At 46.5% G+C, this 26,431-nt stretch overlaps 2 protein-coding genes across 6 annotated transcripts; one reads left to right on the forward strand and one right to left on the reverse strand.

The window, feature by feature from the left end:
• Nucleotides 1-420: 420 nt before the first annotated feature.
• Nucleotides 421-15,139, reverse strand: LOC310667132 (uncharacterized protein). Its single transcript, XM_083418862.1, has 4 exons — nucleotides 14,932-15,139; nucleotides 10,573-11,186; nucleotides 2,927-3,089; nucleotides 421-1,108 (listed from the first exon to the last, which is right to left on the reverse strand). The coding sequence occupies exons 1-4, from the start codon at nucleotides 14,993-14,995 to the stop codon at nucleotides 477-479; spliced, it is 1,473 nt and encodes a 490-aa protein (XP_083274988.1). The 5' UTR covers nucleotides 14,996-15,139; the 3' UTR covers nucleotides 421-476.
• Nucleotides 3,988-25,944, forward strand: DUSP23 (dual specificity phosphatase 23). Of its 5 annotated transcripts, none has more exons than XM_083418835.1 (4): nucleotides 3,988-4,059; nucleotides 22,572-22,634; nucleotides 23,312-23,586; nucleotides 25,160-25,944. In XM_083418835.1, exons 3-4 carry the CDS (start codon nucleotides 23,317-23,319, stop codon nucleotides 25,343-25,345), a joined length of 456 nt encoding a protein of 151 aa, XP_083274961.1. In that variant the 5' UTR covers nucleotides 3,988-4,059; nucleotides 22,572-22,634; nucleotides 23,312-23,316; the 3' UTR covers nucleotides 25,346-25,944. The 5 variants fall into 5 exon arrangements, with proteins under 5 accessions (XP_083274961.1, XP_083274958.1, XP_083274959.1 ...); XM_083418833.1 differs by lacking the exon at nucleotides 3,988-4,059 and adding an exon at nucleotides 17,300-18,195; XM_083418836.1 differs by lacking the exon at nucleotides 3,988-4,059 and adding an exon at nucleotides 18,115-18,138.
• The last annotated feature ends 487 nt before the right edge of the window (nucleotides 25,945-26,431 follow it).

The following is a 26,431-nucleotide window of genomic DNA, read 5'->3' on the forward strand; positions in this document are numbered from 1 at the left end:
AGAGCTGTGTGGATTTTGGAGGATGGCTGTGTGACAGTTCAGGCATTGTTTTGGAAAGTGTGAATCAGGTGGAATCAGTTTTAAAAGCGATTCCCTCCCCCAACCCCAACCCCAGACTTTGGAAGAAACAAACTCAAGTCTCCCCACTGAAGGTTGTTGTTGAAGGAAGACGCTGCTGAAGAATACAACAGATGTAAGTGTTAATCTTTTATTGGAGGAAGAGACGAAAACGACAGCTTGTGGGTTTCACAGAACTCCTCATTCCAGCAGAAAGAACTGAAATCAGTGCAACTAACAGTGTCTATTGCCATGCGAAAGTATAGATCTTTTAAGGACTACCACCACAATCCTAACTTTAAGCCCTGTTGGAGGCTTCAATCAAAGAAGCATAAAGTTGGAAGGGACCCTAAGGATCATTTAGTCCACCCCCCTGTAATGTGTTGTTTTTTTAAAGACTCTCTGTCTGTTTGCAAAGCCTACTCAGCTCTACAGTTGGAAAACAGGTAGGGCTTAAGAACAGTGTAGCCTCTCATGACATAATTTAACGATCTCCAGTTAATTATTGGGTTGGAGGGAACATGGTTGTCCCAGACAAGGCACATTTCGTCCCCAGACAGCACCCGGTCCCACATGTACACATCTGTGAGCTCCCCTACAAAGGACTGGTTGATATCAAAGCCACCCCCAAAGGAATCCTGATCTTGCCCCAGGACAATCGATGCCTCTGGACTTATAACATGACCTTTCATCATACCGTTTCGGGGGAAAGGTTGCCCATCAAGCCAGAACTCCACTAATCCTGTGTCCGATTCCCAACTCATACAGATCTGCTCCCAGCTAGGTTCTGAAACCAGCTTTTCTGGGAAGAAGAAAATCACATCTGCAGTCCCCACATAAAGGCTGTACTCGTTGGTTTTGGATTTGAAGACCACAATCTCGTTGTCACTCGTCTTGGTTGCGTAAGAGAATAGGGTGTGAGCCCGGGTCATGTCCGTGTAGGATCTCAGGCAGATGGTGAAGCTGGTCAAAGGCTGCTGTGAGGTGGCCTTCAAAACCACGTGGCTGGTGTCCGATGATTCCGGGAATATGAAGACCTTCCTTTCAAGATCTGGGGGGTGGGGGGTGGAGGAAGAGAACAGTTTAAAAGGAGCAGACATTTTTTTCCAAGGATTAGTATGGCACCAAGACGGTGCCATTATTCATGTTAGGCTCTGTTTCTCCGTGTGCCTCATCTGAAGGAAGTCTGGATGTTGGCCACATCGTCTATCCAGTTCAGCATCATGTACTTGCAGTGGCCAACCAATGAAAAGCTCACACGCATGTCATGAGCTCAACAACACTCTCCGTACTTGTGATTCCCAGCAACTGGCATTCAAAGGCAGACTACCTCCTATTATTTATTAATTTATTTATTTATACCCTGCCCATCTGGCTGGGCTTCCCCAGCCACTCTGGGCAGCTTCCAACAAAATATTAAAATACAGTAATCCAGTGGAGATAGGACAAAGCCATCATGGTTTGTAACCATTGATAGCTGTCAAGGGTTCAGGGAATCCTATCTCTCTCACGGTGGGATGCCAAGAAGCAGAAAAACCAGAAGAGTTCTTACCGGGTAGTTTATTCAACATTCACAGAGAGAGACGAAGGGATGTGATCTCTCTTAGATAATGATGTTGCTCCAAGTAAAGTCCCCCTCCCTCAGTCCCTCCTATTCTACGTCACTCCTGCGCCAGCTTATCTGGGCTTTCTGCCTCTGAGCTTTCTGTTCTACTACCCTCAAGGCACACCTGGTTCAGGGAGAGGGGGGGGGTCGGGAATGCTTTCAAGAGACACTGAATCTGTTAGCTGTCTCTCCCAATATTTCCCAGCTCCTCTCCTCTGCAGTCTCTGAACTATGACCTTCTGCAAACCACCGTTCTAAATCTATACTGTCCTCCTCTTCTCGGTTCCCACCATTCCTCCTCAGGCCGGCTCCTGACAATAGCCATTCTCCATGAGTTCATATACTTCTCTTTTAAAGCCCTCCTGGAAACCCAGCCAGAGGGGTGGGGTATAAATAATAAAGCTGCTGCTGCTGCTGCTGCTGGAAGCTATCATTACTTCTCGTGGGAGCGAACTCCATAGTTTAATTAGGTATATGATGACCTTTTTTGGTCATAAGTAGAAATAAAACAGTTAGTAGGTGGTGATTTTCTATTCTGGTGTGAATATCTCCAGTCGAGAGAATATCATAGAAAAGAGAGACAAACTGATTCCAATTAAGAGACAGCACAAGTTTTGAAAACATCTATACAGTGGTACCTCGGGTTAAGAACTTAATTCGTTCTGGAGGTCCGTTCATAACCTGAAACTGTTCTTAACCTGAAGCACCACTTTAGCTAATGGGGCCTCCCGCTGCCGCTGCACCACCTCTGCGCGATTTCTGTTCTCATCCTGAAGCAAAGTTCTTAACCTGAGGTAATATTTCTGGGTTAGCGGAGTCTGTAACCTGAAGCGTATGTAACCCGAGGTACCACTGTATTTCAAATTGTAGAAAGTATTGCCTGGAACGATTACCTGCAAATTCCATCTGCTTCTGTCAAAAGAGGGGGGGAGTGATAGTTGCTTTTATATTCCCAGTAAAAGATTATGGGGAACACAACCTGAATCACAGATGGAAGCAGAACAGAACACAGAACAACTCAAAAACAGAAAAGCTTTTTTTTAAAAAAGACGGTGGAAAGGGTCAAAAGAAGGAGTTGGAACTGTGAAAAGCTGCACTCCTTGCTGAATTATTTTGTTTCCAGGTGTCATGCCTAATAGCCCTTGATAGACCCATCCTCCTCCATGAATTTGTCTTATCTCCTCTAAAGCCACTTTCACAAATGTGCCCCAGCCTTCCAGCTCACACCCCTGGGTTGCTTTTACAGCTCAGCATAGCACCCACCTTCCTGGGCAAGAGATCCCAGCAGGACAGCAAGGATGAGGAGAAAGGGATGGAAGATCTCCATGCTGCTGGCTGCACGGTGGGAGGGGCCTGGAGGGAGGATGAAATGGATCTCCGAAATGGTCAGATCTGCCTTGGAGACTTCCTTCCTGGTTGAAGCTGGTCACCGATTTGGAGCTACTGGAGAGTCTCTCTGGTATTTATAGGTGCACAACAAGGGATTTGCAGGGGGATAATCCATGAAATACTGTAGATGGAAATATTTTTCCCATCCCAAACGTGGTATCAGTTGTCAGCTGGGTTTTTTAAAAAGCAAAACCCTGCCAGTATGAAAACAATCCCTCTTAGCCCACACAAACGTCGGGAGGCTTTCCAGACAACCTTGTGGGATACAGAATTTACAGGCAGAAATGTGTTTTCTGCAAAATTCAAAATGCCTTTCTTATTGGAGAAATCACACTGAATGAAATAATGTATCTGAACTCTCAGAATTTTGTGATACAGCTCTTTGCTTGAAAAAATGGGGGGGCACTTTCGGCTTTTTAATGGACACAAGGATACATTTTTTATTATCAATATGGTGTGATTGTTTGTGAATCTGTTTGTTGAATTGTTATATTATTCCCATATGTTGTGAGCTATTTGACACAAGATGTTGAAATTTGTTTTCTCCAGCTTTTTACAGGTTTTGAGCCTTAAACCTGCCACCTTCTACAGCCTTCAGCTTAGGGTGTCCTTCAGACCTGTCGTGTGCATCTTGGTGAATCCTGGTCAATGGGTCTGGGTGAACATATTGGCTTCGCCTACCCAAGGTGCTCTGAGCAAGGAGGGAGAATTTTTCCATCATTCTTGGCTGGTGAGCCACGGAACACTGCTTTTCATATGCCCAGGAGATTGAATGATACTTCCCTCTTAGATGTTAATTCAAACCCACCATAGTTACACAATTAGGTGGGAGCTTTGGCAAATCTTCTATGTTTAATATGAGCACAAATGATATGTTTAATAGGACCACCACCACTTGTCTCTCATGTGTCCTTCCAGGGTGTTTGTTGGCAACCTCCTTGGGACTCCATCTTCTTGGCTGCTGATTTCCACCTGGCACCTGTTCTTAAGAAGCACATGTCCAGAAGGTAGGTTGCCTATTATCCCATTCTGGTAAATGTTGCTTCTCAGGTGGCTTTTTATGCCTGCCAAGGCTGCTGAAAAGATTAGAGGCAAGTTTATTAAAGTGTATTTCCTATCATAGGGATAATCTTACAGAACAATCAAGATTACTGCCCCCTTAATCCACAGAGGCTAGGACTTGCCGATCAGAAGGTCAGCGGTTCAAATCCCCACCACAGGGTGAGCTCCCGTTGCTCGGTCCCTGCTCCTGCCAACCTAGCAGTTTGAAAGCACGCCAAAGTGCAAGTAAATAAATAGGTACCACTCCGGCAGGAAGGTAAACGGTGTTTCCATGCGCTGCTCTGGTTCGCCAGAAGCGGTTTAGTCATGCTGGCCACATGACCCGGAAGCTGTACGCCGGCTCCCTCGGCCAATAAAGTGAGATGAGCGCCGCAACCCCAGAGTTGGTCACGACTGGACCTAATGGTCGGGGTCCCTTTACCTTTACCTTTAATCCACAAGAGCACCTCTAGCATTTACTTCTGTGCTTTTATGTAATGTTCTGCCCTTTGGATACTAGGGCAGGGGTGGGAAGTCTCAGGCCCAAGAACCAGATGTGGGCCCCCAGGAATCTCTATCTGGCCCTTGGATTCTCCCCAGTCAAGTTTCTTAGTCTTCACCGGACTTTTGCTTGGTTTAACACCTTCCTTCTGACCAAACCAGGTGGCTTTGCCTCTCTGGAAAATCTGAAATGTGCAGGAAGCCTCCAAGACTGTGGGAAGCTCCTTACATTCACCCTCCAACTTAGCGAAGGGACAGAAATCTAATTCAGTTCACATTTAAAGACAAACATAATTAACTTCCGCTTTCCAAAACTATATGTGAACCCAAACCCAGACATCCTTTGAAATTTGTACTCTGAATTTTGCAATGCAGTTATCCTGTCACATCCTGTGTGGCATGTACTAAGGTGGGGGGGGGGACCTTTGGCCCTCTAGATGTTGCTGAACTACGGCTCCCATCATGCCTAGCCATTGGCCATACTTGCTAGGGATAATGGAAATTGTAGTTCAGAAACAAGTGAAAGGCCAAAGTTTCCCCACACCTGCTCTAGGGTAAAGTCTGCGGGTAAATGCATTAGTTACAAATAAATAAATACAGGAATGCATTATGTTAGGGGGAATTTCGTTGCAAAAATATGTCATTCTTTGAGAAACAGATATCTGGTGACTTGCCGGTGTGCACACTGCAGTTCTGCTTCATTTGATACTTTTTCCGGTGAATTAAACTTCTCACCATGCTTATCCTGGTCTCCCACCTGACTAGAATATATCCTTGATCTATGATGATGCCTCTTGCTTATCAGTGTGGAGGTGTTGGGGAGGGGCAAATCTGTCCATTTCCATTTCCATTTCCCATCATTTACATAAGATTTTGGGTAACATACAATGTTATGCACAGCATTTTTTTCAAATATAATGCATTTTTGTATGTTATTTACTAATATACACATGTTTATGCCCACTCCTATCCAAGGAATGTGCATTCTTGTAGACATTACTTGGCCGTAGAATGGCACTGCAAAATTCAGAAACTGTGTTCCAGTTCACATATTGCTTTGGAAAGTGCTGCATACATTGCTTTTGCCTTTAAAGGTGAATGCAATCAAATTTCTTCCACCATTCCTAGACTAAATTATCAGTTGTAGGTTGTTTGGTCTTCAGTTGTGTTGAAGACAAAACTCCATGTAAGTTTACCATACATCCCCGTTTCCCGGGAACAGTCCCCGGATTTACAAATCAGTCCCCATACAAAATCCATTGAAGTTGAAAAGTGTCCCCGGATTCATTGAAAAAAATCGGGTAACCTTACATTAAAGGACAAAAGCAGAGAGGAGGGAGTTCAAGTCCTCTCCTGATCTCAGAGCCATGATTTGGCGATGGGGAAACATGAGGTCTGAACAAGATTCCACGCTGTCAGAGCTCTCCTTGGCCAAAACAACATCTCTTATTGGAAACAAAGGGTGCCTGTTACCTGAAACAAAGATGTGTTTCTTCTGTTTAAAGCCCTCTGAAACACTGCTGGATGTCTGGAAATTCCCCCAGTGGCCACCACCTGAGCTGGGAGCTTGACTTATCACACTGTGCATTGTCTTCTTTGCTACTTCAAAAAAAAAAGATCACCTGTAGGCTTAGCATGAGACGCGGAATATTCTGGAATGGGAGTGAAGCACTCTGAGGGTTGGTGGTCTGTTGTAAAATCCCCATCCCTTTCAATTCTCTGGCAACGAGAGACATATACGGGAGGGTTGCAAATCACCATTTTGTGTGGGTCCAAAAACCAGCCAAGTAGAGATGTGTACTAATTGGGTCTCGCCTGGGGAGAAAACAGCTCCAGACTTTAATGGAGTCTGTGTGGAGAGGAAGACTGTTGATTTCTGGTCTGTTTGGAGGTGCATTGTATTTTAAAGATGCTGAACCTATGCTTGGACAAGAATTTAAATTATGCAACCACTTGGATGTCTCTTTATTGTTTTATGTCTGTTTGAAGAAAGTTCGAGTAAAACTTTCGAATTATATTGATGGGTCTGGACCATTTTTATTCCGAGAGTTTTTATTCATCCTACTGCTTCATCATCATCATCATCATCATCAACCTTTTATTCGACCGTCAGTCAGAAAAGGAGCATTTGTCAGTACACAGTTAAAACATCAAGAAGGATTTTTAAAAAAACTTAACCAACACTAAAATGGGTTAAACAGATAGCCCCATATCAATACAGTCAATTATAGTCTTGCGACGCTTAAAAGCTAAAAAAAGAAATTTGGCCACCAAGGAAGGTATAGCTCTAGTGACATTATTTAACAACTGTAAAACCTGGTTTTCTCTGGGTAGAAAGCTAAATTGACATAGAAGTGGGGCTGTAAAATTTTGTCTAAGCTCTGCATAAGAAGGGCAAGTCAGGAGAATGTGTTCAGTGGACTCAACAACACGCATGGCACAATGACAGGTTCTCTGGGCGTATGGTACTCCCCTGTACCTTCCCCACAATATCGCAGAGTCAAGGACATTTAATCTAGCCGCTGTAAAAAGTCTGCGGTATTCCACATAGTAGATTTCTGCAAGGTAGGGGGCTGGTATGGTCCGGTAAATCTGGTCCCCTAGGACCATCCCTGGTTTTACCTGGGCTATGTCCTCTTGCCTGGCAATGTCACTCAGTCTCCGGGAGATCACAGCTCTAGTTTGATTGTACGTCATAGACTCAAGGTAAAGATGAGACAATCCGCAGGATTGAACCTCATTTATGACCTCCCTTTCCCACGATTATTGGAAATCGTCCCTCAATATCAAGGGGGCAATACCCACTGGTTTGAAACAAAGCTTGAGCCATAGCCAGAGCTTCGTCTTCAAGGCCACGTACCATAGAGCTTGCCAGCCGACCTCTAATCTCATAACCGCACCCACTACCAAGGGGGAATCCTGAGGATGACTCTAAGGAATCGCGTTTGAATAGAATCCAGTTTCAAAAAATCCCTATGGGAGCCTAAAGAGATGCCCACCAAAAGAAGGGGGAGGACTTTCATTTGAAAGAGTCTCAAAGTTATCTTCACGGATTGAGCCTGATTCTTAGCATATAGAGATCTAATCTGGATGGCTGCTTTAGATGCATTAGTTGTTATATAGTCTCTATGGGCCAGAAAAGACCTATTTGACCGTATTACTTGTCCCAGATATTTGAAGCAGTTAACCTGCTCTAGGGGGATCCCGTTCATCGACCATCGATGGATTCTCGGTCGGGCAGAGAAGACCATGATCTTGGTCTTAGCATAGTTGGGTTGGAGCTCATGCTGATCACAGTACTCATGTAGCGCTTGCAACATCCTCCTCAGTCCAATAGGTGATCTGGCAAGAAGTGCGGCATCATCCGCATACAGAAGAACATTCAGAGATCGGCCTGCTAATTTGGGGGGGTGGAATGCATCATTGGCCATGTGAGTCACCAGTGAATTAATGTAAAAGTTAAACAATGCTGGGGCCAATAAACAACCCTGTCTTACCCCTCTAGTGATGGTAACAGGGTTGGAGACTAGGCCTTTATTGTCTAGCCTGATTCTCAGGAAGGTGTTTGTATGGAGGCTGATAATCAGATGAAGGAGACGACGATCGATCTTTGTAGCGGCCAGTTTTGACCATAGCTGCTTTCTAGAGATTCGATCAAAAGCCTGCTTAAGGTCAATAAAAGCCACATGAAGAACCTTTGGGGCTTTGCTGGCATACTTTTCCGCCAGGTGATTCAAGGTTAATATTTGGTCTATGGTAGATCTTCCAGGATGAAAACCCGCCTGTTCATCGGCAATGATATTGTCGTCCTCCATCCTGCTTCAAGCTGCTCAATATTAATATCTGCAATACGCTCTGCACCCCCCTTGAGTGTCTTTGCTTGGCCAAAATGAGTCCTTGAAGTGTGATGATGTCTTTTACTTGCTTGGATGCAAGATAGAACGGCTTGTGAGTGTGTACAGAAAAACTAACCTACTGTCAATGTTGGCCTGGGAGGAGCCAGAAAAGTTCCCCACCACTGCTCCACTTAATTGTTTTCATTGTTAAACTGCTCTTACTGTCAAAATGTTCTGGCTGTGAAGTTCCCATTTGATACAGATCTATAAATTACTAAATATCCCCACCGAGGTAAAAGCAATTTTATGCCTCAGTTACCATATTTTTTACTCTATAAGACGCACCAGACCATAAGACGCACCTAGTTTTTGGAGGAGGAAAACAAGAAGAAAAAATTCTGAATCCCAGAAGCCAGAACAGCAAGAGGGATTGCTATGCAGCGAAAGCAATGATCCCTCTTGCTGTTCTGGCTTCTAGGATAGCTGTGCAGCCTGCATTCGCTCCATAAGACGCACACACATTTCTCCTTACTTTTTAGGAGGGAAAAAGTGTGTCTTATACAGCAAAAAATATGGTATTTTATTCCCTTTCCAGAAGGTAGCTGCATTGGTACTGCTGCTAATGGTGCAGGTGAGGCCACCCCTGAGAAAACATTGGGAGATTTCTCCTACCCTTGGAGAAATTTTGTGAAATCCCCCCACAAAAAAACCCCAAAGTGATCTGCTTCCGAAATAGGATGGGGGGTGCCAAGAGGCCATTTTGCACACAACTCTACTTCCCCATCTCCAAATTTTGGGAGAAGCAAAACAAAGAGTTTCCTCCCAAAACCTGCCTGGACCATTCTGGTGTGGGATGTAACATAAGCAGTAAAGTACAACACTTCCTGTTTGCCCAGAGTGGACACGCAGGGGGATGTTACTCCAGCCAGGAGGACTTCCTGTCACACCTGGTCTGGAGCTTCTTCCCCCTGCGTGGGACCAGGTAGATGGGCGTGACCCTGGGAGACCCCATAAAAAGGGCTGGTTATTCTTTCTCTTTTGCTGTTCTTCTGCTGATACTGTTGTATTTTGCTGTCCGCTGGCTCTCACACCTCAAATCCTCATGTGGAACGAACCCACATTTTTTTCTGTAACTGTATGCTAAAGCCTGACTTCAGGGATCCAACTGTGAACTGAATGCAAGTAAACTTCTTATAACTTATAAAGAAGGTTATTGTGTCTTTATTCTATTTAGGAGGGATAAAAGGAGACTTCCCAGGAACAAAGCCAGATTGGATTGCTTAAGTAAAGGGATTCAAATGAATCTACCAACTAGATTCCTGCTATATATTGGGGAATGCACTCTGCTGCTGCTGACTCACAAGCATGAGTGAGGAAGGAAACTATTAAATCAATATACCCTCTCCTAGTATCCACAGCATTCCCACATCTGGTTGGACATCTGTGCCATTCTCTCCTCAGCAATACAAACTGTCAGGGAACTGCCATCGGAGCGGGAGGCGGAGAGGAGGCTCCAGAGGGATGGCGGAGAGGGTCCCAGTAGGGGGAGAGGTAGCCCATCCGCTGGGGAAGGAAATCAGCGTAACACCAGTGGAGAAGGGGGGCAGATGGGGGAATCGGAGAGGTGGCTCCAGGACTCTTCGCAGGAGACCAGCGGAGAGGGCACGAGTACTCTGTTGCCCACACCCACTTTGCGCAGAAAACTTCCGCACAGGCAAAGGGGGAGGAGACTGGGCGTCAAACAGCTTCTATGCTGGAAGAGGTTTAAGAAACGCCCACTGACGGATTCTGCCAGCGACTGAGGCAGCCACGGAACTTGAGGCTGTCCAGGCAGAAAGGGTTCAACCAGGCAACCTAGCCAGGAGTAACGGCAACTTACGCACGAGCAACCCCTAGAACCATTACACAAACATTTTTTTAAAAAGGAAAAGGAAATAAAATGCAATCTTTTTTTATTAGAAGGGCAATGGTATAGGAGAAGTTGCATGTATGATTTCCTGGAACTTGTTCACAGGTTGAAAGAGTTGAGATCAACACCGTCACCACTGAAACACCCTGAAGAAAATCTGGATAATTTTAAGACAACTCCTTTTTCTTTTTAGGCAAGGGCTTCATTTAAGACAGCTCCCTAGTTCAGTAGACGGACATCAGGGGAGGCTTAACTACAACATACCCCTTAATTTGATAGCTCAGGGATCTCCAGTTCAAAATATATTTGGAAAGGGTGCCGCCATTGCGGACGAGAAGCACCTCATCTGGGGTCAGCACCCGGTCCCACATGTACACATCTGTGAGCTCTCCTAAAAAGGACTGGTTGATATCAAAGCCACCTCCAACAGAATCCTGATCTTGCCCCAGGAGAAGGGATCCCCTTGTGACTATAGAGTAACCCTTCATCATGCCCATTCGGGGGAGAGGCTGCCCATCCAACCAGAACTCCACCAACCCTGTGGCAGACTCCCAGCTCATACAGATGTGCTCCCACTTCGGTCCGGAGGTCATTCTTTCCGGAACACTGAAGGTGACCGATGTGCCACCCACATAAAAGTCGTATTGGTTGGGTTTGACCTTGAAGATCAGGAGCTCATTGTCGCTTTTTTGTGAGGCGTAAGAGAAGAGGCCGTAGGCGCGGTTCAGTAATGTGTAGCTTCTCAGGCAGACGGTGACGCTGGTCAAAGGATCCTGGAACGAGGCATTCAAAACCACAGCGGCTGTGTTTGAACTCGCTGGGAATACGAATACCTTCGTTTGAAGGTCTGGAAGCAGGAAAAGAAGAGAGTAAGGGTTTTTTTCCTCACACCTATAACTACATGCAGGTGTTGCTTGAACGTTGTCTGAGAGATTGCTTTAATATCCTGTAGCCCACTGACTTTTAGTCCAACCCTAGAGACCTGTTGTTGTTGTTGTTTCAGACCCTCTCAGCTTCCTTATTTTCCAAGAACAGTCCTGGATTTACAGAAGCCATCCCGGTTTCTGAATTGATCCTGGAATGTCCCACTTTTCCTTTTGATGTCCCTATTTTTATTAGAGAAATGTTGAAGGGTATGCAACCTCCGAGCCAAGGAGATAAGTAACTATAACAACCTTTAAAAGACATCTGAAGGTAGCCCTGTATAGGGAGGTTTTTTTAATGTTTGAAGTTCTATTGTGTTTTTATATATGATGGAAGTCATCCAGAGTGACTGGGGCAAACAACTCAGATGGGAGGGTATAAATAATAAAATTATTATTATTATGGAATAGAACATCCCTGTTTTCATTGGAGAAATGTTGAGAAGGGTATGATGTTGTTACTATTCTTCATTAAATTTCTATACCAGGTTGATTCACAACATAAACTAACATATAAAGACACACTCAAGCGAAAGCCACGTCGGACGTTTGGCTTCCAAAAAAGTTTGCAAACTGGAACACTTACTTCCGTGTTTGTGGCGTTTGGGAGCCGTTTGGGAACCAAGGTATGACTGTACCAGCAAAAAGGCTAGGTCATATGATAATACGCCTTTGCTTCTATGGGACTTGTGGTTTTACAGGGCAGGCCGTATGATGAGGCACAATGAGGCAGCTGCCTCAGGCAGCAGATGGTGAGGGGGCAGGGAGTACGGCTGCCATATTTCAGAAAGTAAAAATCTAGACTTGGGGGGGGGGGGCTTGACCAAAGTTGTTGAGCTTTTTAAAGCTTTTTTCAACACTTCCAATTTGGGCTGCCATACGCCTGGGTTTCCCCGGACATTTCAAGCTACTTTCCAAAATTCCGCTCGGACGCCATTTTTGACGGACAAATCCCAGCAATGTCCAGGAAATTCCAGGCGTATGGCATCCCTAGCAGGGATGAGTGCCCTGTACCCCCCCTGTGATAGCCGGCTGCCCACAGGTGCAGTGGAAGATACAGTCCTTTCACCAGTATTGGAGTAAGATTAAGTCCAGTTGGCTTGTGTATGGACTTTGGGGGAGGGTGCCATCTTGTCCTTTGCCTCAGGCAGCAAAATGTATTGAGCTGAACCTGTTTCATGCCCTGCCCTGCAGCTTAGAAGCAGTTTTGGTGAGGGTGCGTGTGACATAAAACCCTCTGTAGGAGTGAGACATGGCAGAGGGCACCATTTTCCGGCTCACCTCAGGTGGCAAAATGCCTTGGTCGGCCCTGCTTCTCCACCTTTATCAACAAGGGGATAGAAAATCACGCCCTCTGTAGAAGACGCGTCTCACACTAGGCTGAACACTGGGCTGGGTGGGATCTCCACCGTTTTTAATTATGAGCTCAGAAAACCAACAATCTTAGCCAATGGCTGAACTGTGACTCTGGCAGAATCACATGCAAAGTTGTTTTGTGCTGGTATTGTTAATGAATCACTTCATTCATAAACCACCAATATGCCATTGTTAAGATAATCCATGGCAGGCTTCCTCAACCTCAGCCCTCCAGATGTTTTTGGCCTACAACTCCCATGAGCCTTAGCTAGCAGAACCAGTGGTCAGCGATGATGGGAATTGTAGTCTCAAAACATCTGGAGGCCCGAGGTTGAGGAAGCCTGATTCACAGGCAAAAGTCAGAAGAAAATCATTAAAATACAATAAATTTAATGACAATATTTTTTTAAAAAAAGCAGCAGGACAAAATGGCATAAGCACATAAGATGCTATTTCGGGCCAGTGAGCCCTCAAGTATCTTGTCCTCACATTGGCCAACTAGGTATCTAAGGGAAGCACACAAGAAGAACCTAAAGTGCAACAACAACAAACAAACAAACAAACAAGTAAACAAATACAAGCATGCATAGTTAAATATTTGAACCACAGCGGGCAGTAAGGGTTTGAAAAAATCTCAAGTAATTTGCCCAGAGGAACAAGAACATGTGTGCAAGGTGCAAGACCTTCATTTGCTCTGAAGAACCAATCCCTACTTTTTTAAAAAATTTTCCTTTACTAGATTTTATTATTTTTCTTTACTAAATCTTTGTTTCATTACTACCTAAAAATGAGCATCAGCACTTCGCATTGTTCTTAGCAATGAGTCAACGGACACTCCTGTTCTTTAAACAAAGGCAATCCAAGTTCACAACCCGCAGCCTATTCAAGACAGTAATCTCACAGCTGTGTTTGTTTTCACCACACCTGTGAAACCCCAGCTCTTCCCCATCCAAATCTTCTCCTTCCTCCAAGTGCCTCTGAGTCACAAACAGCGGTACAGTGGCTATTTTTGAGTCTTGACTTGGGGGCCTCATGGTCTCCTCTCTTAAAAAAAAAAACCACACCTTTTCCCTCTAGATTTATGGTCAGGGGCAGTTCTTTGGATGGCAACGTGTGTTATTCCACTTCCTTCAAATGTGTTCAACCATCAGCCCTGCTGCATCCTGGACCACTCGTGCTCATTCATAGGATCACAGAACCGGAGAGTTGGAAGGCACTCTGAGGGTCAGGAATCTCAACACTCCCCATCCAATTTGAAACCAATACGGACCCCGCTTAGCTTTGCAAATGCTGTTGGCGTCCATCTGTCTCGAGTAGGGGTCAGCAAAGTTTTTGTGGCTTGGGCTGGTTCACAGTCCCACAGTCCCACAGACGCCGCATGCGCACACGCACATGCACAAATGCTATTTCCGGCGCTCCTTCCGGCGCGGAGGAGGCGTGTACAGCTTCCCATTGGCTGCAGGAGCTTCCTACAGCCAACGGGAAGCCGGCCAGCATCGCAGAAGGCGGTCCCTGCTCTGCTCCACGCTGCGCCAGTTTAGTGCAGCGCACGGGAACCGACCGAGCAGGTGACGGGGGTCCGTGGGCCAGTTAAACAACCCCCATGGGCTGCTTGTGGCCCATGGGCTGTAGGTTGCCGACCCCTGGTCTTGAGAGACAATGGAGTATGCCTCCAGTGGGGGAAGTCAAACTGCTGCATTAGCTGCACCGAAGTGAGGGGGGCAAGCCTAGGGAGTTTGTATGGAGGTCCTGGGCTGCCCAGAAACAAGACCCCCCCCCCTCTCGGTCTCACCGATATGGTCCAAGGGAAAGCAGAGCAATACACTTGGCACCAGCTTGGCAGCAGGAGTGGCTGGAAGAAGGCATACAAGGTGCCATCCAACCACCTAAGGGACTCCACTCTGGATATTATTATTATTATTATTATTATTATTATTAATATGCCACCCATCTGGCTAGGTTTCCCCAGCCACTCTGGGTGGCTTCCAACAAAATATTAAAATACAATAATCTATTAAACATTAAAAGCCTCGAAAGAGGATATGCCTTTTCTTCTCCCAAAGATATCCCACAAGGCAGTAGAGGTTTAGAATCAGCGTTTTCCTTGTCCTACGTGGGCTCCCTTCCCAGGTTCCAGAACCCTATGTCCCTCCAATGCGCTAGCAGTTCTATTGCTGCAGAACTGATTGGAGCCCTCCAGGATCCCCCCCCCCCCAAGTCCTGCCCTGGTGGTTCCACAGCAGACGATCCAGCTGTTTAGCTCTGGTGCAGAGCTACAGGCATTTCAACTGTACAGCTCAACACGGCACTCACCTTCCTCTGCCAGAGACCCTAAAAGGCAGGCCAGGATGACGAGAGAAGAGTGAAGGATCTCCATTCTGGCTGGACACAGAACAAACTGGTCAAAGCGGCCCCAGAATCTGCTTTTGATTTCTGTTGGGAACTTCTGTTCTCAGCAAAGTCAATCTGCTATTGTGAAATTTTGCAAACTTTCTCGGCATTTATATCTGAACTGACCTGGGTAGCCTGAGTTTCCTGTTGCTGTTGCTAGGGATTTCCCCAATGTATTGACAAAAGTGTTCCTCTCCCCCCACTTTCAAAACCACCTCAACCAGCACTGGATTCTCTTTTTAACTCCTTCCAGCTCAAAACCATTCCTCACAATCCTTGGATTCCAAGAGCCTTTTTGGACAGTTTTCTTAGCCAGGTTTTGTGGGACAGGAAGGGCCATAGCTCAGGGGCAAGGCAACTTCCCTGGTGGACTTCAGGGTTTGTTTCTTAGTTTTTTTTCTGATATCCAAAAGCCTTTTTCCAGCTTAGGAAATTCATTTACGCCTGAACACCTCACCTAAAGAGAACTTTTTCGCATCAGATCTCTGTTGCGGACTTCCTTTAAACTATGTGTGTGGTCCTTTTGAGGTGGAGATCTCCTTGGCAGGAGGATGACAAGAGACTTTGCTTTATCTCTTTTTCTCCCCATTTAGTCTCATCTTGCAATTTAGCTTAGAGTAAGCTTAGAGTAAGCTACTAACATGAGTTTGACCAAACTGCGGGAGGCAGTGGAAGACAGAAATGCCTGGCGTGCTCTGGTCCAGGGGGTCACAAAGAGTTGGACACCACTAAACGACTAAACAACAACAAGCATTGGTGGGATATACAGTACTCACTCAGCCACTAACCTTGGGCAGTCACCATTATCTTTGCCTAACCTACCTCACAGGGTTGTTGTGTGGATGAAATGGGGAGGAGGACCATGTACACCACCTTGATATCCTTGGAAGATAAAGGTGGTATATACCGGTAAATGTAATAAATAAATAATCAATAAATCTGCAGATCTTGCACTTTTAGGCACCAAATGTTTAATTTAAAAAAAACCGACCTTTCACCTGCGACAGAGAGTCTATTTGGTTTCTTCCTAACTCATGGTTCTACAAACACTTTCAAGACAGTTGTGGAGAGGGAGGATATGCTCTGAGGAGCCTCTCACGCCCCCTTCCTTAAGCGATGTTGGAAGATGAGAGTCCAACAACATCTAAACATCTGATCTCAACTACAGAATATCTATTTGCTTGTACCCAGCAAGCCATTCTTTGCTCAGCCCACACCTACCTCTGACTTTGACCCCCAGGGGCACGTGCCCCCCACTGACCCCAGAAGGGCGCACAAACTGGGGGAGGGGTTAAAGACCTCCCCGCTTAATAGCAAATAGGCTCCGTGACCCAACCATCTCTTAGGCATTCTGATCCTGGTCATTTTATATGCATTCATTATTATGTGAAGGCCGCTCCCTGCAAGGCTCTTTCCACCTGGCCTAGGGGCAGGGCCCACATTCACCAGCCCTACTGAAGAAGCTCCTCATGAGGCCGGAGGAAGATTGCTCAGATAATGTTTTATTGATTTAATATGCTGTAAACCACTTTTTTATTAAAAATATAAAGCGGTATAGAAATTTAAAAATACAAACATTATTACATTAAGGACCCTTCCACACTTCGGTTTGTCCTGCAGCTTCCCCACCCCTCCAAACCTGCTCGGATATACCCAACATTTCCTCCTACACTGATTGGCAGCAGCTCTCCAGGATTGCAGGAAGGGGGTCTTTCCCACCTAGGACCTTCTGCATGCAAAGTAGGTGTTCTGCTGTGTGAGGCAAAGTGGCCGTTCCCCATGTGGGCATGGCCAGGATTTTTTTTTGGGGGGGGGCTTCATGTTAGGAGAGGCAGAACCTCAGTTAGTTAAGTGTTTGTATTGATTTACTTGCTGGTGGGGCAGCTGACTCCCTGCCTCCCCCCCCCAAGGTTCCTGCCATCGGAGACCAGGTTCAGACGACAGATGAAGGAGACCCTCCCCTTGGCTCGGCAGGGCTGTGAGCTCCTCTCCGGTCCCAGCAAGTCGCAGTATGAACCAATGTATTGACTGAGCCACTATTCCCCCACCCTGCTTGGGCGACTATGAGGACTGAGCCCGGGACTTTCTTTTTATATATATATATAATATTTTTTATTAATTTTTAGCATACAACAATTTTAAAGACATACCACACAAATTATTATACATATGTCCTTGTTTGGACTTCCTTCAGCATCTCTGACAGCCTTCCGTCTTGATTATTTCTCCTGCAGTTCTTAACTTAATATTGCCTTTACATTTTCTAACAAATCATTTCTCCCTTTCCATTTTTACAGTATTTCTTAAATTACTCCTCACAGAACTTCTTGTAGTCCTACAAACGTAATCTGATCACCACAAATACTTTTCAGATACTCAGTAAATTTAGTCCAGTCTTTGGTAAACCTCTGGTCCCGCCGGTCTCGGATCCTTCCTGTTAGCTTGTCTAATTCTGCGTAGTCCAGAGCCCGGGACCTTTTGCAAGCCAAGCAGCGGCTCTGCCCCTGAGCCTTGGGCTGGCAGTCAGAGCCACTTCGTTCCCCCACGGCCGCCCCCTACTTGTCTGCGCCAAGGCCCCCGAGAGACTGAGCACCCCGAGGGGCCAGGGGATGATGGTCTTCGCCACGGCGGGGGGGCAGCAGCGGATCTCCCTTGAGGGATCCCTGGGACACTAGATCGTCCACCTCCCCTTTTCCTCCCTACGGGCCAGCTTCTGGAATCAGCTCCGCACAGCGACTCAGCAACTTCTCAGGAGGAAAAAACACGCGGGTGGGTGGGTGTTCGGCGATGCAGCAAAACACGCAAAGATAAGTGGCAAACAGGGCGCACCATAACAAACACGTGCGTAAAAGCAGGCGGGGCGCACTCTCCGGCCCCCGGGGATTGTTAATTAATCCGGACCCAGTGCGATCACCACGTGGGTCCACAGGAAGCAAGAGTGGAGACCTCCCGACGCGGATTGGGAGTCCCACCCTGAACAGCTCCTTCTGCCCGGCTTGGTACTTGCTGCAAGAGTTGGGAATTTGGAGAGGCTCCCTTGCACTCTTCTGCTCTCCAAAGGACGGGCATTTTGCAGAGGTTCCCTTTCCGCTTGCACTGTGCGGGCAGGAAGTGCGCCCCTTGGCATCGGTATGACTTCCAAGCCGGCTCCTTTCTCCTGTTTTGCAACCCTGCTTTTCGTTTCAGGTACTGGAAATCGGGTAAACAATGTCAGAAAAAGGGGGGAAGCGGCAGCAGATCAGGGGGCCTTGATTCCAGGGCGCGCTGCCCATCCACATGCACGGATGCCGAGCTGTAGATGCCCCAAAGCTGGTAGCCACCCAGGAACCACTTTTAACCCAAACATGCATTTGGAGACCCACTTCTTAAATTTCCCCCATCTATTTGCAGGGTGAGAGTGTTCCTCCTGCGACCCACCTTAGATCAGGTCCGCTTGCCCCGACCCACCAGTTGAAGACTTTACAGGATACTGGTGGGACCGGCTGTGTGATAGAACACCTGCTTGGCATGTAGAAGGTCTCAGGTTCACTGCTTGGCATCTTGCGGTCGCGCTGAGAATGTCCCCGCTTGAAATCCCTGGGAGCTGCTGCCAGTCAGTGTCGACAATACTGAACGAGATGGACCAATGATTTGACTCACTATAGGACTATATGGGGGGGGGGGGAGGCGTTTGAGGGCAGCCTCAATGTCGTCCTGGGACAAGATTTCTTTGCCAAGGCTTATTTTTAGGCTGTCCAGCAAAGGGGGGGGGGGGCGAGGACTGACAAGCAGGCAGCTTGTATATGAAGTACGTGGTTTTAAATCTGCCCTCAAAGTGTTTTCTGCACATTTAAAAAGAGTGATGAGAAAACTGTATTGTTTGGAGGAGCCTTTGGGTATCTTACCTGCCCTTCCCCAAAGATCCCAGCTGTGATTCCTGCACTGTAGGACGGTGGACTAGTCCCAAGATCCTAAGCTTGTTGACAGACAAGGTTTTACGTATTTTATTCCTTTATTAAATTTGTATACCACCTGTCATCTGAAGATTGCAGGGCAGTTCACAACATAAAAAGTAAGAAAGCGAGAATGCAGACTAGAACAAAAACAAACCAAGAAACCACCCCACTACCGAGAAGGCCCTCTGCCTGGTTCCCTGTAACTTGGCTTCTCGCAGTGAGGGAACCGCCAGAAGGCCCTCAGCGCTGGACCTCAGTGTCCGGGCTGAACGATGGGGGTGGAGACGCTCCTTCAGGTATACAGGACCGAGGCCGTTTAGGGCTTTAAAGGTCAGCACCAACACTTTGAATTGTGCTTGGAAATGTACTGGGAGCCAATGTAGGTCTTTCAAGACCGGTGTTATGTTGTCTCGGCGGCCACTCCCAGTCACCAGTCTAGCTGCCGCATTCTGGATTAGTTGTAGTTTCCGGGTCACCTTCAAAGGTAGCCCCACGTAGAATGCATTGCAGTAGTCCAGGGATGATTGCAGAGTCTGCATAGGTTCATATGGAGAGAGGCGGTCCTTGAGATACTGCTTAAGGCTTTATAGGTCACAACCAGCACTTTGAATTGAAACTAATTGGCAGTCAGGCCAGGATCGGTGTACTATGCTCAAACCGTCTTGGCCCAGTGAGCACCTAAACTCGCCTTCACCACTAACCCTTTAACTACTAGGGAAATTTATATTTCCTTGGCTGCAGGAGGTGGGGGCAGAGAAAAGTGCAATGCTGTTGGATCAGGCTGGAGGGAGCCCCTCTAGTCCAGCATCCTATCCTCACAACGGCCAACCAGATACCGTATTTTTCGCTCTATAAGACGTACCAGACCACAAGACGCACCTAATTTTTGGAGGAAGAAAACAAGAAAAAAAATATTCTGAATCTCAGAAGCCAGAACAGCAAGAGGGATCGCTGCGCAGTGAAAGCAGCAATCTCTCTTGCTGTTCTGGCTTCTGGGATAGCTGCACAGCCTGCATTCGCTCCATAAGACGCACACACATCTCCCCTTACTTTTTAGGAGGGAAAAAGTGAGTCTTATAGAGCAAAAAATACGGTAACTAGTTGAGAAGCTCACAAGCAAGATTTTGGCTTCTCCTGTACAGAGCAATGATGGCCACAAGAGGCTGCTGTAACACCAAAGGTTGCATTTTGGAGGGCATTATAAACTGCATCTGCGAACCTAGGCATGCTTACCTGAGAGTAAGCCCCACTGAACTCAGTGAACCTGTACATCTGCAGCCCTAAATATATTTATCCTTATTTCTTCCTTAGCGCAGTCCCCACCAGACCCTGCACAGCTCCGAAACGGATGCCACCAGGGATTGAAGCAGATTTTCTGCCACTGAGCAGATTGAAGCAGATTTTCTGCCAACATTTCTCCGGGGAAACTAGGGACGTCCTTTTCTATTATTATTATTATTATTATTATTATTATTATTATTATACTCAACCCATCTGAGTGGGTTGCCCCAGCCACTCTGAGCAGCTTCCAGCATATATAAAAACATAATTAAACATTAAAAAAAACTTCCCTATGCAGGGCTGCCTTCAGATGTCTTCTAAAGGTTGTATAGTTACTTATCTCCTGGGCTATGGGGTTGCATAACTCCATACCCTCCAACATTTCTTTGATGAAAATAGGAATGTTTCTAAGGAAAAGCAGGACATTCTGGCATCAAATGAGAAACCGGGACGGCTTCTGCAAATCCGGGACTGTCCCTGGAAAATAGGGACATTTGGAGGGTCTGCAAAGGCCCCTTCCCCTGGGAGGCTACCCAGGGAATATCTGCTTGGGCTGAGGGCCAACAAAGATGGCGGCACCCTGGGCGATTGGCTTCTGCTTTGCAAAGCTTCAGGTCTGGGTAGTTCCACCGGCAGAGAGATTACATGATCCCACCCGGAGAGCCTCCCTGCAGGTTTTCTCATTGACTCCGGTGACCTCAGAGGAGATAATCCCCCCTGCTTTTGTTATCTGTGGGAAGAGGCGCTGAGTCATCGCTCTTAAGCGCCAAGGGTGGGCCGCCGCCAGAGATTCCCATCATGCCTCTGTGCTTGACGGGCCTTGGAAGCTTGTCAGGAGCTCCTTGGTGAATCCAAGAACTGTAGAGTTGGGAAGGGCACAAGGGTCATCTAGTCCAACCCCCCCAAAAAAATGCAGGAATCTCAGCTCAAGAATCCCTGACAGGTGGCCAAGCCAATCTCTGCTCTCCATGGAAGGAGAGTCCACCTTCTGAGGGAGTCTCAACTGCTCTCCCCCTCAGAAAGGTCTTCCTAACTTTTGGTCACAATCTCCTTTCTTGTTATATTTGATTGGACTAAGTGAATATTGTTTTTTAATAGTAATAATAGTAATAATAATAATAATAACAACAATAATAATAACAACAAAAACAAAAACAAATTTATTATTTAAACAATAATAATTTATTATTTATACCCCGCCCATCTGGCTGGGTTTCCCCAGCCACTCTGGGCAGCTTCCAACCGAATATTAAAAACACAATACAGCATTAAACATTAACATAGTGGGCAAATGAAAACTTGGAAGTCCTTTACTTTCTGAATCTTACTTTCTATCATTCTCTTTTAACCTCTTTTCTACCCTCTCTTATATCTCTCTCTGTGTGTGTTTCTTTCTCTCTCCCCCCCCCCCCCCGCTTTGTTTTTTATTGTATCTGGATAAAAGTCTTGGTTTGGTTTTTAAAAAGGGGAAATATATTACGTTATCTTTTTCTCTATAAACTGCAATTAATTGATTATTTTTTTAAAAAAAAGAATCTCCTTTCTTGTCCTTTGACAAGAACAAGCTAACTCCTCTGAGAAGGTTTAGTGACTCCGGCCATTTTTATTACTCATACGACCTACAGAATCTACAGTGCTGTTTTGACCCTTTATGCAGGGGTGGAGTTGTTTTGGGGGCTTGAGGGCCACATTTCCTTCTGAGCAACCTTCTGGGAGCCACATGCCAATGGCCAGCGGGGCTAGAGGCAAAAGCAGGTGGAACAACTGATGTGAATATTATCTCTTTCTGGTAGCTTAGTTGACAGTGCAGGGAGAACCAAGTCCTGGTGGCTAATAGCCATTGAGAGCTTTATCCATCATGAATTGCTCTAATACTTTGCTCTGTATAATCTTATGCCAGCTAGTCTTTATGTTAGGACACCTCCAGTATTCCCCAGGAGGGATTCAAGCATATTTGAGAACTTTAAGATGGTGCAATTAAACCTCCCTCTGGTGCAACATATCAACTTATTTTTTAAAATAAGGAAAGTAAAGAAAGTGATGGAGGAAGGCACCAAAAATCTTGAGTTAACCATCAATTGACAAAACGGTGTCTGTCCTCCCTGTGAAAAAATCAGGGCCAGTGCTCAGTAAAGCGTGGACATTGTATAACCTCCGCACAAGCTTTCTACCAGCAAATCTGGATGAATGCTCAATAAACAGGTCAGCAGGAAGAGCTCAGGGTCTCCACAGTGCCACAAGACCCTGCTGTTTTTCCTCTGCAATAGGTTGCTGGAGTAAATTCGTCAGCACCACCGAGAGGATCTTAATTAAAAAAAACTTAATTAAAACTTCTTTCTCTTGCAGCGCTCCAGTTTTCTTTTGCCTCCTCTGCAAAAGGGGCTCCTCCTCACAACAATAACCCATGAGGTAAGTGAGGTGCAAAACGAGCAAATAACAGAATATTACTTGTTCATCCCAGCAATTTGCCCATGGCCGGTCCTACCATTAGACAGAGGTAGGCAGTGACCTTGGTGGAAATTCTGCATCTGTTCCCGGTCATTGCTGACATGTGGCCCTCAGAAGATTGCCCAGACAGGAGTGTGGCCCTGCCAAAATGAGGATGTGAAGACAGCAGCTGGTACACAGAGAAAGGCTGCCTCACTATGCGAATGTTTGCTTAATACATTTTTGTTCCCTTTCCTGTGTTGTTCGCTTTTAATACCTGCAAAGACAACAGCCGAAGAGCTTTCCGGCACCTCCCCACCCTTTTTCTGTTAGCACAGTGATCATCCTGTGTTTTGTTTTCTTTTCCAAATCGGGCAGCAGATTTCCACACACACACCAGCTTTGGTTCTAAGAACGCTTAATCCCAACCCAATACCTTTGGCTGCTTTGAGGGATAGGCGGTGGCGGCTCTGTTCCCAGAATCCTCCGGGGCTGCATTCAGGGCAGCTCCAGCCAGACCGCACCGAGGCGAAGTTTTCCGCAAAGGGTGGCGCTGGGGTTAAGGTTTTTTGCAGCCTTTTGAGAACACGGCAGGGAGAAGGGAGTTGCCTTTCGGTGAACTACCTCCACTTTGGTTTTTCTCTCCCTCTCGCTCACAGGGTCTATGGCGTCCGACAAGCCACCCAATTTCTCCTGGGTAGCGCCAGGCCAGCTGGCGGGGCTGGCCATGCCCCGCCTGCCCGCACACTACCGGTACATGCACGAACATGGCATCCGACATCTGGTGTCACTCACGGAGCGCAGCCCGCCGTACCACGACACCTGCCCCGGCATCCAGCTCCACCGCCTGCGTATCGCCGACTTCTGCCCGCCTTCGCCTGAGCAAATCCAGCGCTTCCTGCAGATTGTGGACGATGCCAACGCCAAGGGGGAGGTCAGTTTTTATGCCACCGTATCAAGGCAATTTCTCTAGCTGGTCTAGTGTTGTCTATGCCGGGGGTGGAGAACTGGACTTTGAGCAGTGGGCTGGATTCTTATCTCCTTGAGTTTCTTTTTCAACCTTAAGTCTCCACATTTCCACATTAGTTTGCGATTTTAAAAAACAACCCCCATGAAAATTTTAGTGTGAATTTATGAGCAATTTTGTCAAATACAACGTGTTTGCGTATGTTATTTTTAGTGTACAGTGGTACCTCGGGTTAAGTACTTAATTCGTTCTGGAGGCCTGTTCCTAACCTGAAACTGTTCTTAACCTGAAGCACCACTTTAGCTAATGGGGCCTCCTGCTGCTGCCGCACTGTTGGAGCACAATTTCTGTTCTTATCCTGAAGCAAAGCTCTTAACCTGAGGTAATATTTCTGAGTTAGAGGAGTATGTAACCTGAAGCGTATGTAACCTGAAGTGTATGTAACCTGAGGTACCACTGTACTGTAATGTGCCATTTTTACACTTTCGTTTGTGTGTCCGTGTATTTGTACACATTGCTTGACTGGAAAACTACCTTGTAAAATTCGGAGAGGTACGGATTTTGATGGGTGGCTGTTTTCCCCCACTTGCACATTGTTTCAGAAAGCGTGGAATAGGTAGGTTCAAGAAGCAGCACAGTAGCTTCACTAGCTTCACTGCAAGTGGGTTGGTATGGGAGGGTGGGGAGTTGGCAGAGGTTCGGCCTGGTGCAAAAGCACCAGCAGAGTCAATCCAGCACCTCACCTCCCCCTCCTGGTAAGCAACAATGACCCACCCGATGGAAACCCCACCTGGCAAACCGCTTCTGATGTCTTCCTGTTCAAGTGCATTTCCCTGATGCTTCCCTAATTTGCAAAAAACCAACAAAAAACACCCCACCTTTTTTTTACAAGCAGATTTATTGCACTGGTGCAAGAGAGGCCTTAAAATTAATGGCACTGATTTGCAAGGCCCCATCCATACCTGAAGTTTAAATCACTATTATACCACTTTAACAATCATGGCTAAGCATCCTTGGAATTATAGTTTTTTAAAGGATGCTGAGAGTTTTTTAGGATACTCCTATTCCCTTCACAGAGCTACAATTGCCAGAGTGATTTAACAATCAATCCCCATTCCCAGGAAACCGTCCCTCAATTGGCTGGTAGTTAGAAAGATGAGAGGTGAGGGTTGAGCCTACAGTGATGTGATCTAGAATCAAGAGAGAGGCAGAGTAATGCTTGATTTCTCTTTGAATCCAAGGCTGTGGCTATGAAGGAAATAATGCCCTCTTGGGGTGTGAATGCAGGCTCAGGTTGGATATACATGTAAATAAACCATATATCATAAATACACCACAGTCCCCACTGTGCCTCATTCCGAAGAAAACACGAACCTTGGGTAAGTGCCTGGAACTCCTGGGATCTCGCACCGCTCAGAGGTCGGGGTAGCGTGCGACAGTAGAGTGCAGACGTGCGAGGACCTCTTTAATTTCACAAATGTTAATTTCTTCACGGGCCGGAGGGGCCCTTTCACGCTGCGGCTTTCCCTCTCTTCACCAGGCTGTGGCAGTGCATTGCATGCTGGGATTTGGCAGAACTGGAACCATGTTGGCCTGTTACCTCGCCAAGACCCAGAAGATCACTGGCGTCGACGCCATCCACGAGATCCGCAAGCTGCGGCCAGGCTCCATCGAGACCCATGACCAGGAGAAGGCCGTTGTCCAGTTCCACCACCGTATCAAATAGCCAGAGGAAGAGATGAGGAGGGGCAATAGGAACAGCTTGGCTGCTGAGTTGACTCCACGGGGGATTTTAACTTTACTGTAACCCTTGTTGCTGGGGGAGGATTATCTGGCTGCCAAATGGGGACGCCAGTTGGTTGATTGGTTGGCTGGCTGGTTTTCTTGCTTGAAGCGGGTGTAGGCAGTCTGTGGCCCTCCAGAGTTGCTGAACTACAACTCCCATTACCCAGGCTGTTGGCCCTGCTTGCCAAGGGAGTTGTAGTTCAGTGACATCTGGAGGGACAGTGTCTCCCTGCACATGCTTTAAAGGGATGCTTTGAGTTCTTTAGTGGGGGTTTCTGGTTGGGGTACAAACTGATTTTTTGTGTGGGAGTTTCAGATACTCAGGGAACAGAACCCCATTGCAAGGGTTGGCAGCAAGCAATGAGTTTTCCCTTTCACCCTGGAAGAAACAGCCAGCATGGGCAGTCAGGAGACATTTTACAAACTGTCTGTGCATTTAAGGAGTGTCATGGGGTGCTCTTTTCTGTCACAAGCCAGCAGATTCTCCTGTCTTGACACTTCACCGCCCAGAAATAAAGGTGATCAAAGGTGACAACTGTACATACTCACTTGCAGTTCATTTTATTCTGTATTATTTATTCTTACATTCGCACCCCACTGCTTCCTCTGAGGAGTTGTACACGGTTCCCCCCTTCTCCATTTTATCCCCACAGCAACCCTATGAGATAGGCCAGGTTGAGAGACAGCGACTGGCCCAGCATCACCTAGTGAGCTTCACGGCTGAGTGGGAATTTGAACCCTGGTCTCCCAGGTCCTAGTCTAGCACTCTGACCATTTCACCACAGGGCTAGGGAAGCATTTTTCCAACTCAAGGGCCACATAACTTTCTGGGAAACCTTATGGGGACCACATGCCAGCAGGGGTGGAGAGGTGATTAAATGGAGGAGGGGGTTATCCCTTTAATCTATAAAAAGTTCTAAAACAAATAATAATCGATTGAATAAGAGTATTATTATTGTTATTATATAGCAATGAATAGAACCCAGTTAGCGTTTGTAAAATTCAGGGATACTGAAAACCAATAGCC

The sequence above is a fragment of the Podarcis tiliguerta genome (assembly GCF_965153285.1).
Source record: "Podarcis tiliguerta genome assembly, chromosome: 16".
Classification (NCBI taxonomy): Eukaryota; Metazoa; Chordata; class Lepidosauria; order Squamata; family Lacertidae; genus Podarcis; species Podarcis tiliguerta.